Here is a 14,480-nt window from a genome sequence, read left to right as displayed (position 1 = left end):
GTCATGATCTCAGGGTCCTGGGATCGAGTCCCGCATCGGGCTCTCTGCTTGGCAGGGAGCCTGCTTCCTCCTCTCTCTCTCTCTCTGCCTGCCTCTCTCCCTACTTGTGATCTCTATCTGTCAAATAAATAAAATTCTTAAAAAAAAAAAAAATAAATATTGGAAAGGCAGAGAGGAGGGGAATAAACGAGAAGAAAATAGACTGAAAATGTCCCTCTCACCCTCCAGTTTTAGTCCCTCCCAGAGCCACATCTCACCTTCTTCACCTTCTGGCTGGAGACAAGGGTGTGGCCCGGCAGCAGGGTCAGGGAAGCCGTTGCACCGGGCTATAGAGGCAAAGAACTTGGCTGATGCTTTTGGGATTCTTGGGAGAGAAGGGTCCGTGTAGTTCACAAAATGCAGACCAAACCTCTCTGCGAAGCCTGTGGCCCACTCAAAATTGTCCATTACGCTCCAAACCGTGTATCCTCGGAGGTCCACCTTATCCTGCACAGCTGCCCAAATGCAGAAGCCACAGCATGAGCTTCCTTTGTCTTACAACAGCCCATTCTACCAGGCCTACAGAAGCCATACCTGCCCACAGCTCTCCCACAGTCCCCGCCTGCCGGTGAAGAGTCGGCCGTGGACAGACTTAGAGCCATCAGCATTTTCCCAGAAAGACTCAGTCCTGAATGGGAGTGCACGGGTAGACTACATTAATCCTGCTCAGTCACCTGCCGTCCTCTCTGTCTCCGCATGTTGGGGATACCAGTCTTGGGGAGTGCCTTAAGTGTTCATGGTTTTTCCAAAAGTAAGTAAGTGGCCCTTGGAAAAGACTTCCACTGGACTAGGATTTTCTAATCATTTCTTTCCCCTGCTGCAACACTCACTCACTCAGCGTTGCTTACAGTCCCTTGTCCTAATCCCGTCCTATCCCACCCCATCCTGCTGAGCTGAGGGTCTCAAACTTTCACTTGAGGAACAGAAGACCCTACAGACTGCCCCCGCATCTTCCCCCTTCTCCTCCCAGCACCTGCTTTCAGCAGGCCACTGCTATTCAGGGACATCAGACATCAGGGATGATCTGGCAGAGCTGATGACTGCCAAGAATTCAAGTCTCAAAAGTGTCAGGCAACTGGGTTTGCTTGTTGAACTTAAGAAGGAGAAGAACTCTAAGAAGGAGAAGACTCAGAGTGCAGCCTCAACGAACAGCTTAAGCCTAATAGGAGGGAGAAGCTGCCTCTTTCTCATGATGGGGTCTCGTGGTTGCAGTATTCCCCCAACTGGAGACGTTAGCAGGTGTTCCCAGTAGTAAAAGGTACACAGGGAGGAGGGGATAGGCCTGTCCTACCTTTTAGGGCTTCGTTGATGTAACTGTGGAGGTAGTAGATTCTTAGGGTGTCATTGAGGTCCATTTCTCCCCGTTGGGACACTCCATTCTCTGTTACGTAAATTGGGGGGTTGTTGTACTCCTCCTTTAACCAGTTCAGTATCTTCCTGAAGCCAAAAGGTGTCACCTTCAGCCAAAAGGAACCAGAGTCAGGCCAAGAGCGATCTGTGATGGAGGCCACTCCCCTACAGTTCAAACACAAGAGATAGGTCTCAATGTGTAAATCCCAAGAGGCCCTTTGTAGAGACACAAAGCAGGGTTTATACTAGGAAAAGCATTAGGTTTAGTCGAGACTTAACAGTTAGAGCTAACTGCAGATGAGTCAGGTTGCCTCATATTCTTCTCTTTTCATTAGTTCTAGTCGTACTGCTTGTTGCTGGCCTAGCTGTGACAGGCCACCTGAGCTCTCTGTTTGCACCTCTACAGATGAATGGCTTCACTCATGGACTGTACCCTCCAAAGGGTGTGAAAGGCTCTGGGATTCCCTGATCACAGTCTGCAGTAGGATTTGAGTGCTGTGTCGGGAGAGAGAATGGGCTTCCCTGCATCAAGGACATCTAGTCAGCACCACCGGTGTGGCCACAGGCACCCATGGTTGGGACCCCCATTTGTGTGAGGACAGGGAACACATAGGCTGGGACTTGCTTTAAGTGCCCAAGGCCCTGCCTCTGTCCGATGATGGACCTGGAGAGGGCAATATCTTGTGCCAAAGAAGCACCTGCTGGGGAAAGCACAGAAACTTGAATGTCTCCAGAATCACCCTTTTTTGTTGTTGTTTAATTTTGCTTAACCTACAGTGCAATATGGGTTTCCGCATAGAATTCAGTGATTCATCACTTGAACACCCAGTGCTCCTCACCACAAGTGCCCTCCTTAATAACTCACGCAGCCCATCTCCCACCCATGTCCCTCCACCACCCTTCATTCTCTTTCGTTAAAGAGTCTTCTATGGTTTGTTTCCCTCTCTCCTTTCCTTTTCTCCCTTCCCATGTGTTCATCTGTTTTCCTTAAATTTCTCCTATGAACGAGATCATATGTTATTTGATTTTCTCTGCAGTCATACATTTCAAATAAGGACCAATTACTGAGATCTTAACATCCAAATCCTTCAGAAAAAAAAAAAAATACAGTCTTATCAGTAACAATTTCTCTTGCTCAGCTGAACTGGATCCAGAACATTTTTTAAGTGTGAACACAGGTCACAGGGAGACAGTGCCAGGAATCATGAGGCAGCAAGAGTCCCGTGGGTGCTCAGCCAGGGACCAGCAGGGAGGTGTTCCCCGCCCCGTCAAAGTCCAGCTCTGGGGGTTGCAGAATGCAGTGGAGGGATAGGTGTTTGTTTTAAAAGAACCTAGGTAGAGTCACAGCTGATGTGGAAACATGCTTGTTACAAAAGGAGCAAGACAGTGTGTGTATATATATATATACATATAATCTCAGTTTTGGGTAATATATTTTTATGTATAAATTCATACCTACATAAACTATATTATATATCTTATATAGTTTATATAATGTATGTACTTACATGTTCTATTTATGAGGAGAAGGAGAGGTAGCTTACCCTCTACACATACACATAAACTTCTGGAATGACACCCACAAGAATTTCCGATTCTTGCTTTCTGATGTTTCCACCATGACTGCATTTGTGTAATGCAGAAATAATAGTTTCACCTTTACCCCAAAGCTGGGGGCGGGAAACCCAACCTTACTGTTTGACTGAAATACATCTGATAATTGAAACAGATTTGACCAAAGAAGAAAACCAAGGGAAGAAAAATATTTAAAGTCTTGAACATGTTTGACAAAACTCCAAGCATGTAAGCACCTTGGAAATGCTAGCCGGTGTTATTAGCAGACTGACAGAGGTTTGATTAGGTGTCTCAGGAGTAGATTCATCGTCAAATTCCAGGATGTATGGCATCAAGAGGCAGCTTTCTAGGCTGTGCAGTAAGAGCTGGCCAAAGGGGCACCTTGCTGTCTTCTCCAGAGACTGCTCCAGATGCCCTGTGGGCCGACTTACCTGTCTGCATCAAAGGAAGAGATCCAAGAGGCATAGTCAAGGTTGTAGGCCAGGATGGTGGTGTAGTGATTAAACCCAAAAAAGTCATAGGTACCATTGATCCTCCTCTTCTCACTCTCCGTGAACTCTGGGAGCCTGCGTGGAAGGAGCAATAAGTGTGGGGCTTGAGCATCATGCTTTGGGGAGAGAATGTCCTGGGGCAGGATTTGGAAGCGCTTTAACTACCCTGGCCTGTGCCCCTGGCACTTTCATCTTGACTGAAATTTTTGCTGCCAGTAACTTGGTGGATCAAAACCTTCCCCCACTGGGGTTTCTGAAATGTTGGGAGAAAACTAAAGCCTAAACCCCTCATGCCCCTCACTCTCCTGCCCAGGAGCTAGCAGTAGCTCCTTAGGGCTTGTGGCATCAAGGCTGAGGCCCTGTGCCTGGCCTCCAGGCTCTCTGCCCTGTGGCCTTGCCACCGCCCCCCACCCCAACCACTGGGCCAATCCCCCCAGCTCTCAATTGCAGGTATCCCACTCATTCCCACCAGGCCAGCGCTCACACCCTTCCCCTCAGTTGGAATGCCTTCTGCTCTCCCACACACTATTCATGGTTAAGACCCAGCTTAACTGGTGTCCCACCTTCTCCATGAAGTCTCCTTGTTCTGCCCACCCTCATCTCATCTTTTGAGTTTTCTTTGTATGGAGAAATTCGGGAAGAGAACTGTAGTGGTGAGCTTACTCTCTTCCCAGCTGGCATGTCGGCAACTTGAGGACCCAGACGCGGAAGCCTCTCCTTATACACACCTTACTGACTTGGCCCTGATCTGGGGACACGGTAGGTGCTCAGCAGAGTTGTGTCAGAGTGCGCCAGCTTGCTTAGTGGAGACCAGAATTAGCACATCAGACCCCGAGGCACAGCCTGCTCCACAGGACTTAGCCCAACCGGGACAGGAGTGCATGTAAGGATGGGGACTGGATTATTGAGACTGCACAGCTGGGCCACATAAGGGAAAGACTGGCCAGCTATGTTAAGAATTCATACCTTTGGAATTCCTTTTACCCTCCCTGCTCATGGTCCCATGAGTCGCCTTGGAGCTTGTGGGTGTATTCCCATAAGGCCAGGTCACTCCCCTTCCACACAAACACCTCTAATTCCAACTGACTCTTAGACTCAGCGTGCGGGCCCTCGAGTCAGCTTGGTTTCAAATCCCAGCTCTACTTCAGTAGCTGGATAATCTTGCCATAATCTTTGTTTAAGATTTAGTTTATTTATTTGACAGAGATCACAAGTAGGCAGAGAGGCAGGCAGAGAGAGAGAGGAGGAAGCAGGCTCCCCACTGAGCAGAGAGCCCGATGTGAAGCTCAATCCCAGGACTCTGGGATCATGACCTGAGCCGAAGGCAGAGACTTTAACCCACTGAGCCACCCAAGCGCCCAATCTTGCCATAATCTTTGTGCCTCAGTTTATCCCTCCTTAAATATGACTCAGTGCCAACAGAAGATGGATAAATGCTAGGTGTCCCTGTTGCTATTACTCCCTTGACAGGAAGAGGAGTGGGCCCGAACTAGGACTACTTTGGTGCAACCATCGCCCCCTACTGGCCAAATGACAGAACGCACAGTCACTCACTGTTACCCACATTCACTTGTAAGATGGTGATGATGTAGTAAGTAGGATGAGCTGGAGAGTTTGTCCTTGCATGAGGTAGTGGGTTGCTAAGAAGTGGGTGCCTTTGAAACAAATTTCCTGTCTGTTCTACCTTTTGTAAATCATCTAACAAGGCCCTGCCCTGGGCTGAGAGCTTCACATACACAATCATGTTCAGTCTTCCCAGCAGCCTAAGACCGGCCTCTCTGACCCCAAAGGCCACACACTCACCACTGAGTTGTCCACCAGAAGCCACAGTTTGGTATCACAGACCAGACTTCCTCCTGACCTTTTCCTGGCTGAGTGTTTGGGCACCAGGACCTACCGAGACTTGCTGAGGCCTGCGGCCAAGCTTCTGTCACGGATCCGTGTCTTCATCACCTCGTTGTAATCGCCATTCTTGAAAATAGGATGAGCGAACCAGCCTCCCATAAACTGCAGGTGGGGTGGGAGTGAGAGCCTGGGCATTACTGGGGGGTCACACTAGAAGACAGCAGCTCTCCTGCTCACCAGTCACGGACCTCAGAACCCTCCCCTTCCTCCGAACCACCGCCCCACCCCGGGCTTAAACTCACATCCCCTCTGCAGCTGTTTGCATGTTGCAGAGATTCTCAACCCCTGCACCCCAAAAGGAGATGAACTGCACTGAGCACTGCCTCAGGACTCAGCAGACTGCCCTTGACAGGGTCTCGCAGAAGACCAGAAGAGACTAGAAGCCTCCAGGCTTTGGATTTCCTCTCACTGCAGAGCAAGCCCTTTCCCCATCATCCTGCCTAAGGATCAACCAGAACTTTGGGGAGGGCGGAGAGGGCAGAGCTGCGAGGCTTTCCTGGCTGCCCAAGGCCAAAAGTTCCCTGTGGAATTTTCCAGCCCATTTTCTTGACTGGGGTCCAGACCATCCTTACCCTTAGGGTAGATATGTGGCACCCAAATGCTATGATGCTGGGGTCCTGAGAGGCTTCTTCTGTCTCTCCTCATCGCCACCCCCACCTGCTGGCTAATGCCTTAAATGTGGGGGAGGGCAGCCCTCCATTCTCAGGCGGCTTTGGAATACACACACCCTGGTGAAAGAGGCTTTGTGCACTCGAGGCAACAAAGTGTTCCTTTCCGTGGAAGCTGATTTTAGGGTACCTGTATATCGTCCTGGGCCTCAGTATCAGTTCAGCAGGTGGCTCAATCTGATGAAATTAGAGCCTAACCTTTCCTGAGGGTTTGGGGGTTTTGATTTCAGGATAATTATTGCTCTAATTTTCCAGTTCTGTGAGTCTAAAAGGAGAGATGCATTATTTTTGTCCCAAGAGCTTTTCCCCACCTGGCTAACAAATGGGAAAATTAAGCTCTTTTTGCATTCATTAATTTGATTGCTGTTACCAAGTTCTCTTGTGAGAAGTCTGGCAAGCAAAGACCCATGTTCTCCCCTCAGAATACTGCTGCCTTCGAGCTCCTCCACAGAGCCAAAAGTGGGGGCTGGAGTGGAGAAGAGACACTTGCCTTTTCTGATGCTAAAACATGGGAGAGAGGGTGCTTTCTAACCCCATCAGAGACACTAGCAAGAGCCAGGGAAAAGCTGTGCCCTGACAAAGACCATTCTTTTCTCTCCTCACATCAGGGGCTCACACTGAAGGAAGAATGGGCTATTTTGCTGGTGTCTGCTTACTAGTGATTCTACTTTATTATTTTTTAAAGATTTATTTATTTAGAGTGTGAGCAGGGGGAGGGACAGAAAGAGAGGGGGAGAATCTTAAGCAGACTCTGTGCTGAGCATGGAACCCCATACAGGGCTCCATCTCACCACCCTAAGGTCATGACTTGAACCAGAATCAAGAATCTGACACTTAACCAACTGAGCCAGCCAGGCACCCTGTGACTACTTTCTAGGAGCACAATTCCATGACCAAAGGTGCATGTCCTTATGTTAAACTCACAGAAGTGGAAAATTATGGGCACTAATGAGTTTCACAGACTCCAAAGGCCCCCAACTCAAGTAGTTCTTAAGCCAAATAAAATTAGATGGTGACACCTACAGGTGAAGTGTGACACTGCAGCCCAGCTCTATCAGCTACTATAGTCAAAGCAGAAATTGAAGAGATGGAATTTCTGTTAGTTGCCTTCAAACCATGTTGCCTGCAGCAAGGACTACAGGTACAAATAATTTTTAAGACATAAAACTCAACCTCAAAGAACTCTGATCACAGCAAACCTATGATATAGATAGGTTGTCTCCGCTTCATAGATGAGAAAACTAAGGTACGAGAAATGTTTAGGTGATTTTTCCAAAGCTCACAAAATCGGATAATAGCAAAACGAGGTCTTGAACTTAAATCTTTGTTTTGCCATGTAATTCCATTTCCATTCACTCAAGAATGGAGGGAAAGACATGCAAGAGTATTAATGATGCCCAGAGGAAAAACAGACCTGAACGTATCTCCTGGCTGCCTCCACATCCTCCTGGTTGGAGGGATCTCTGGGCTCAGCCCAGTCGCTGCTGATGGTGATGGAAATCACACCGCCTTGACTGGCACGGTACGTGTTGTTGTACAGATGCCAGGCCTCAGCATGAGCCTTTATTAGGTTGTGGCCAACAATGTAGGGGGCAGTGCCAGGCCTGAAGGAGATTCCTGGAAACACACACAGAGATGTCAGCGAAGAATGAACATGACCAAGAAGATCACTCTCTCCCTACAGATGGTTTCTATGTTGGGGAGAAAGAGTTGTAGATTTTGGTGTTAGGAAGAAGCAAATTCAAGTCCTAGCTGTGTAACTTTGGTTTCTAGCTGGCTGTGTAACTTTGGATAATCCAGTCTTTCAAGTTCTTCCTTGGCGAAGTGAGCAATAAGAAAGTTCTTGTGAGAAGGACATGAAAACACATATGTGAAAACCCAAGCAGCACTGTGTCTGGTAAGAAGACACTTGGTAAATGTGGCTCCTACGTCTCAGGCCGGGTACCCAACAGAGTATGTGCCTTGGTAGTTGACATCCTAGCACTGTCTGGGGACCCACAGTGGAAGTGAGGGCTGGAGAATTCAGCTGATAGAAGCAGCTGACAGAGATTCCTTGAGAGAAATGTCATGAGAAAAGCCAACTCCCACGTGTTGCAGGAAGTTGAAGGAATGGTAAACCAAAGCACCAAGGACCAACAGAAGATAAACGTGGTAACAATTTGTGGCTCTTTCCAGCTTTTACACGTGATCCCAAGGAATCATCCGAACACAAATTCACTCTCTTGGGCTCAAAATTAGAGAAAGGATTAATTGGATGGTTCTAAAGGGACAAGGACAAGTCCACAATCCCTTATTCAAAATCCTTAGAGATTATGTGGTCCCGACGTACAAGGGTTTTGTGTCTTAGAGAAGTACTACCTGGCAGATAGTATATTTACACAGCACCCCAACCAGACCCAGGAGAGCTCTCCATAATCAAGGACCCAAGCATATCTGTAGCAGAAATGCCCACACTAAGTGAGATCATGTCCATGAGCAGCCCCCCATTGGTTCAAGTCAGGACGAGCTCAGGTCGGCCAAATTGATTCTTGGAAACTTGGGTTTTGCAACTGCAGAAAATACACTGTGGACCTGTATAGTCCGATGGCTTATCCTTTCCTACAACCATTAGTCCCTGTCCCTGATCTCAGGAAGCTTTCCATTTGAGGCAGGGAAAAAAAAAAAAAACAACCCACAAAGAAATGAAGTACTGACACGTAAAATCCGTATTTCACCAAAAGTGGTGTCAGAAGGGGAAATCTGCTGCATGTCAGGCAGCCTTGAACAAGAGGCAGGGATTCTGAGGCAGTGCCACCAAGCTTTCTCGGCCGCCTCTTCCAGGGTCACCTGGATTTCAAGTCTTGGTGGGGCTCAGAAAGCCATGCTCCAAAGAGCTGGCGAGTTGAGACTGGGACCCTCACCTGGAGCTGATGTCCCATAGCCATAGCCCTGGTTAGCGATGACAAAAGGCTCATTCAGGGTGATCCAAAACTTCACCTTGTCCCCGAGCCTCTGGAAGAGCACATCTGCATACTCTTTAAACCGCTGCACAATAGTCTCATTCTCCCAGCCTCCAACATCCTGGAGTGCCTGGGGCAGATCCCAGTGGTAAATGGTCACCTGTGGAGAAAGCAAGGCCCGCAGCTCCATCCATCTGCTTTCCAGGGAAATCACTGCTGCTGCACCCATGAGCACAAACACTACCACAGCTGAGAACGACTGAGGAGACCAAGCAGCTGAAAGGTTCTTTGGTGGGAGGGGGAGGGCAGCAGTGCTGAAGTGAGAGAGTCACCATCCCGGTTGGAGAAGACGGGTTTTGAGTGCCGACTCTGCCGCCTGCCAGCTGTGACCCACCAGCTGTGTGACCCTGGCTGGGGCACGAAGACCTGCACGTCACGTACCAGTATGAGGGAAGAAGTCCAGACAGCGCTGTATTGGCTGGGCGGGCGGGGGAAGGGTGCTTTAACCCGGGAGGCGACAGTCTGGCTGCAGTATTGTAATCTCAGCAGAGGAAACGCAGAGGTGTCCTTAGGCTCACAAGTAAAATTTTGAAACAATTGAAAAACATGTGCCCTTTTGCCCCAGTAACTCTGCTCCTAGAACCACAGCCTACAGATCAATTTGTAACAAGGCAAAATTAGGAATGTCTGTGACGACTCACGGCACTAGAGGTTCAAATGGCGAAAGACTGGAAACAGCACAGGGAAGAGTGTTGCTAAACAGGAAAGTAACTCTAGAGGTAAGGTACAAACAGAACTGCATGGAACTTTAAAAAAGAATCAGTGAGGAAACTAGATATGGATACGGAAATACGGAAAGAAATAATGTTAAATAAAAGCAAGTACCAAGCTGCATGTATGTGACCAATATGAAAAAAGGCGGGAAAGGAGCAAACATGCACACATGTATACATCTTCTGCTAATCAATGCAAAAGGACATGAGAACCTAGCAAAGAGGACTGCCTTCTTTAAGCAGGGGAGCTGGATGGCTGGGGGTCAGAGATCAAAGGAAACTCTTCACTGTGGACTCTTCTATGTTTAAAATTCTGCACCTGTGAACTTTGACAGCTCAAAAACTGAATCTGAAAACAGCATTTTGTGTACGGAATAAAGAGCCCCCAGCCCAGCTGGCTCCCGCACGTGGACTTGACCAGAGCCTGGCTGGGGCCCGACCTCACCTGGGGCTTGATGTTGGCAGCCAGCAGCGCGTCAATGAGCCGCTCGTAGTAGTTGAGGCCCGCCTCATTGATGTACTTGGTGGTTCCATCCGGGAGGACACGAGACCAGGCGACAGAGAAGCGATAGTGGGATACTCCCAGGTTCTGCAGGGCAACCACGTCCTCAGCAATCTTGTGGTAACTGTCACAGGCCACATCGCCGGTGTCATCGTTCCCAACCCTCAGTGGTGTGTGAGAAAACGTGTCCCAAATACTGAGTCCTTTGCCATCTGCTCTCCACGCACCTTCAATCTCAAGGTGACAAGACATGGTCTAGTTAAGTTCTGCAGTCAAGTCCCCACAAGTTCCTTTCTGTCAATGAGGGTGTCACAAGTCAGGATGTAAGTCAGTCACCTCCTCTAAGAAAATTCTCTGGCCACCCTCCGATTTCGGAGCTTCTACAGCCTTCTGTACGCGCCGTCTGTCCGTGCCAGCACGGTCACGCTGCGTCACACAGTTGTGGGCGTGCTGATGGACTTCCCTTGCATGGGGTCTGTTGGTCTTGGTGTCCCAGCGCTTAACAGGGCAGTGTCTGGGGTACGGCAGGGGCTCACTACAAGTCTGAACGAACAATGCCCCATGCCTCCAACCCCAGCCATGGTCAAACAAATACCGGTGATGCCAGGTGTGGAGACAGAATTAATTTCTTTCTTTCTTCCTTTCTCTTCCTTCCTTTTCTTCCTTCCTCTTTCCTTCCTTCCTTCCTTCCAAGATTTTATTTGTCAGAGAGAGAGAGAGAGCGCACAAGCAAGGGGAGCAGCAGGCAGAGCAGAGGGAGAAGCAGGCTCCCACTGAGTTGGGAGCCCGATGCAGGACTCGATCCCAGGACCCTGGGATCATGACCTGAGCCGAAGGCAGCCACTTAACCCCCTGAGCCCCCCCCCCAGGTGCCCCTGGAGGCAGAATTCCTAATCAGGACCCGTGCTGTGGCTCCTGTGCCTCCTTTCTCTTCTACCTACCTGATCGGGAAATTGACCATAAGCCACTAGACAAATGCCTACTTACAGACTTAGGTAATGGAACAGGTACAAGTTCTATAATTTACTTTTTTTAAAAATACTGATTTATTTTGGACACAGAGCAAGCATGCACAAGCCGGGTTGGGGGGCAGGGGCAGAGAGAGAGAAAAAGAGAGAATCCCAAACAGACTCCCTGCCAAGTGAGGAGCCCGACATGGGGCTCGATCCCACAACACTGCGATCATGACCTGAGCTGAAATCAGGAGTCGGACGCTTAGCCGACTGAGTCAGCCGGGCGCTCCTACTTTACTTTAAAGCGCCACAGCACAGATACTGTGATGTTCTATGACTGGACGCTGCTAAGGTAGTGCTGGTATCCCAGCCAAGAGCACACGCCCAGGGGTGGGTGCACAGCCCCCAGGCGAGCGGCGGGCCCAGGGCCGGCAGGCACACACCAGTTCAGGAGATGGCCTTGGTGGCTGGGAGATTAGTTACTGCAGGGCAATGGAGAACATAAGTGATAGCGTTGACACTCTTAGGAGCTAGATTTTTCACCGCTAGAGAGAGGAGATACAAATACGGGTGATGGAAAGGCTAGCATTAAGCCTGTGGAGCTGGATTGGAATCGGAGGTATCCGTATGAATTCCCTATTTTTCAATCTACTTAGAGATGGGGTGGATGTAGAAATACAAGTGCGTGTGTCTCTGTGTTTGTGTGCGCGCGCGTGCGTACTCACACACACGTGTTCACACTTGTATTTCCTGGCTCTGTCTGCTGCAAGGGCTGAAGAATGCTGACACCTGAGTGGCAATGAGCACACCCAGCACCTAGACCTCAGGTTCTAAATGCCCACATCCAGTCTAAGAGGCTGGGGCTCATTTGGGAAAGGGATGGTTACAGGACTGGGGCAGAAAAGGCCCAAGATGAGCCAGGAGCATCTTGAAGCACAAAGAACTAAGGAAGTGCTCAAAGAATGATGGGCCATGTAGAAAGGACACAGGATCTGGCTAAAAGGCACTCCCCAGTGTAAAATGTGGGAAAATGTGAGCATTAAAATACATAACACTTAAAAAAAAGAGAGACGCACAATACTAGCAAAACTGTAACTCACTGAATAAACAGGACTCCACGAGGCCATGCTGCTAATGCATATTTATAGAGCATGAATAATTAGGGAAAAAGTCAAAGCTTGACCCTTCTATTGGATGCCACCTCATAAATATGAGCGGAATGATAAAATGAGAAAATCACTGTTGGCTCTCACTGAATAATTGATTCAGGCAAAAATTATTAACAGTTGCTAGAGTTAGTGGGTAAAACTTGATGAGGGACAGGTTACTTACAAGGTCTCCAAGTAGCTCCCCACAAAATACTTATTATTTATAACTACAGAATACTTACTAATTTTAGAGTGGAGAAACCTGGCAAACACCTTCTCATTCAAGTGACAGAAGCAGTTTCATATACATATATCTGTGTGTATGTATACACATGCACAGAAAATAAGGCAAATGGCAAAATTTTAAATAGTTGAGGAATATGGGAAAAAGGGTTATAGGAGACCTCTACCATTTTTGCAGCTTTTCTCTATGTTCAAAAAGATTTCCAAATAAAAGGTTTTAAAAAGAATGCATGTGTAATCAAGGATATCGGGATGCTGGTGCAGGCGGGTGAGAGTCTGACTCTTGGTTTCTGCTCAGGTCCTCATCTCAGGGTTGTGAGATCGAGCCCTGCGTTGGACTCCGAGCTCAGTGCGAAGCCTGTTTAAGACTGTCTCTCCTTCCCTCTGCTCCTCCCCCTGTTAGTGCTCTCTCTCACAAATAAATCTTTAAGGAAAAAAAAAAAAAAAAAAAAGAATGTACAACCAGGTGATATCTAGCCAGATAGCTATAGCCTGCACTCTAAGCACTTCTCATCAATTTTTATATGTGACACTTTGCTAATTAGACGATTTAAGGTCACAAATGGAGAGAATTGTGCCTGCTGACCACCTGATGAATAGAAATGGGGGCTTGCAGATGCTGATTTAATCATTCAAGATGTGGGCTGGCTAAACGCTTTTTAAGGCACTCCTATCCCTTGTACAGACCGGGCTTAAGAATCCTGTAGGGTCTGTAGCCTGTGCCCTAGAACTAATTCCCAACCCTCCTGTGTCCAGCTGTAAACCTGTGGGGTAGTGGTTTTCCTCCAGGGGCTGTTTTTCCACTGAAGAGACATTTAGCAACCTCCAGAAACATTTTTAGTTGTTACAAGTTGGGGAGAAATGTCCTGCAGTCTAGTGACTACAGACCAGGGAGGCTTCTAAACACCTAGTACGGGAGAAGAAAGTCCCGCAACAAGGAATCATCCATGCCACTGTCCAGCAGGCGGAACTGGGGAAACCCTGGACAGTGGGTTCTGTTGGCCTGAAGTGAGAGTAACAGATTATGGTCTCTGAAATCTTGACACATCTTCCAATGATTCTTTCATGCAAGGTGTTGGCCAGAGCTCTGAAGAAGACCAAGAACTGGGGTTTCCTCCAGCCCACAGAACAGGCTCTATGAACATTTTCTGTGTTTGTACATTTACTTAATCACGTCTCAACACGGCAGAATTTGGTCTGAGACTCCACGGTAAACTAGGAGGGCGGTCATCTGGGGTACCTAACCCTCACCTCCCTCAAAAACATTTTCAGCAGCTCTATCTAGAACACAGCCAAGGGCTAAGCACACCCAGGATCACATCAGCTCACAGCGCTGATCCTGAGCAGGTCCCACAGGAGCACACAGATCCCCTGACTCCTGCCTCAAAGACAATCAACGGAGGCAGAAGATGGAAAGCAGGGACTCCCCACTAACTGCCTGGGCAAGTCACTCTATGACTTTATCTTTCATTTTTCTGGGGGAAAATCAAAACCCTTATGTTCTCTGTACCAGTGAGCTTCATTTGGCATGAATAAGCTGACACTGGGATGTCGTAAGGATGTCAAAACTGGCCCAGGCCCCTGTGACAGCCACTCTGAGCCAACGACCTGCTTGGAAGGGACTGGGTGATAAGAGACTCAAAGCTCTGGGTGGCTAGAGACTCTGCTTCTCTAGCAGAGAAGCTTCCTGTTCGCATGTCTTTGCCTAAGTGTTGGTGCTTAACTTCACCTGCTCCATTTTGCCTCCCAACACCCATCTCAGCACAGCCCTAGAAGCCACGCTGGTCTGCCTCAATTCCGGAATGTGAAGAAGCCGGGCTGCCCAGGGAAAGAACCTCCGTGACTCCCCACATGGCACCTAGTACTTCCCTCCCACAGGTCTATGAGAACGCTG

General features: G+C 48.5%; 1 protein-coding gene across 1 annotated transcript in view; it reads right to left on the bottom strand.

Annotated features, from left to right (window-relative positions):
* LCT (lactase) overlaps nt 1-14,480 on the bottom strand; it is a 53,316-nt gene that overhangs the window by 3,481 nt on the left and 35,355 nt on the right. Inside the window, 7 exon segments of the mRNA XM_046018253.1 lie at nt 258-494; nt 1,331-1,554; nt 3,396-3,530; nt 5,353-5,462; nt 7,443-7,645; nt 8,929-9,127; nt 10,186-10,476. Of these exon segments, the coding sequence (XP_045874209.1) occupies nt 258-494; nt 1,331-1,554; nt 3,396-3,530; nt 5,353-5,462; nt 7,443-7,645; nt 8,929-9,127; nt 10,186-10,476 (1,399 nt within the window).

Source organism: Meles meles, chromosome 9 (assembly GCF_922984935.1).
Source record: "Meles meles chromosome 9, mMelMel3.1 paternal haplotype, whole genome shotgun sequence".
In the NCBI taxonomy this organism is placed as follows: domain Eukaryota; kingdom Metazoa; phylum Chordata; class Mammalia; order Carnivora; family Mustelidae; genus Meles; species Meles meles.
Note: the sequence above shows the minus strand (reverse complement) of the source record. Positions and strands in the feature narration are given on the sequence as shown.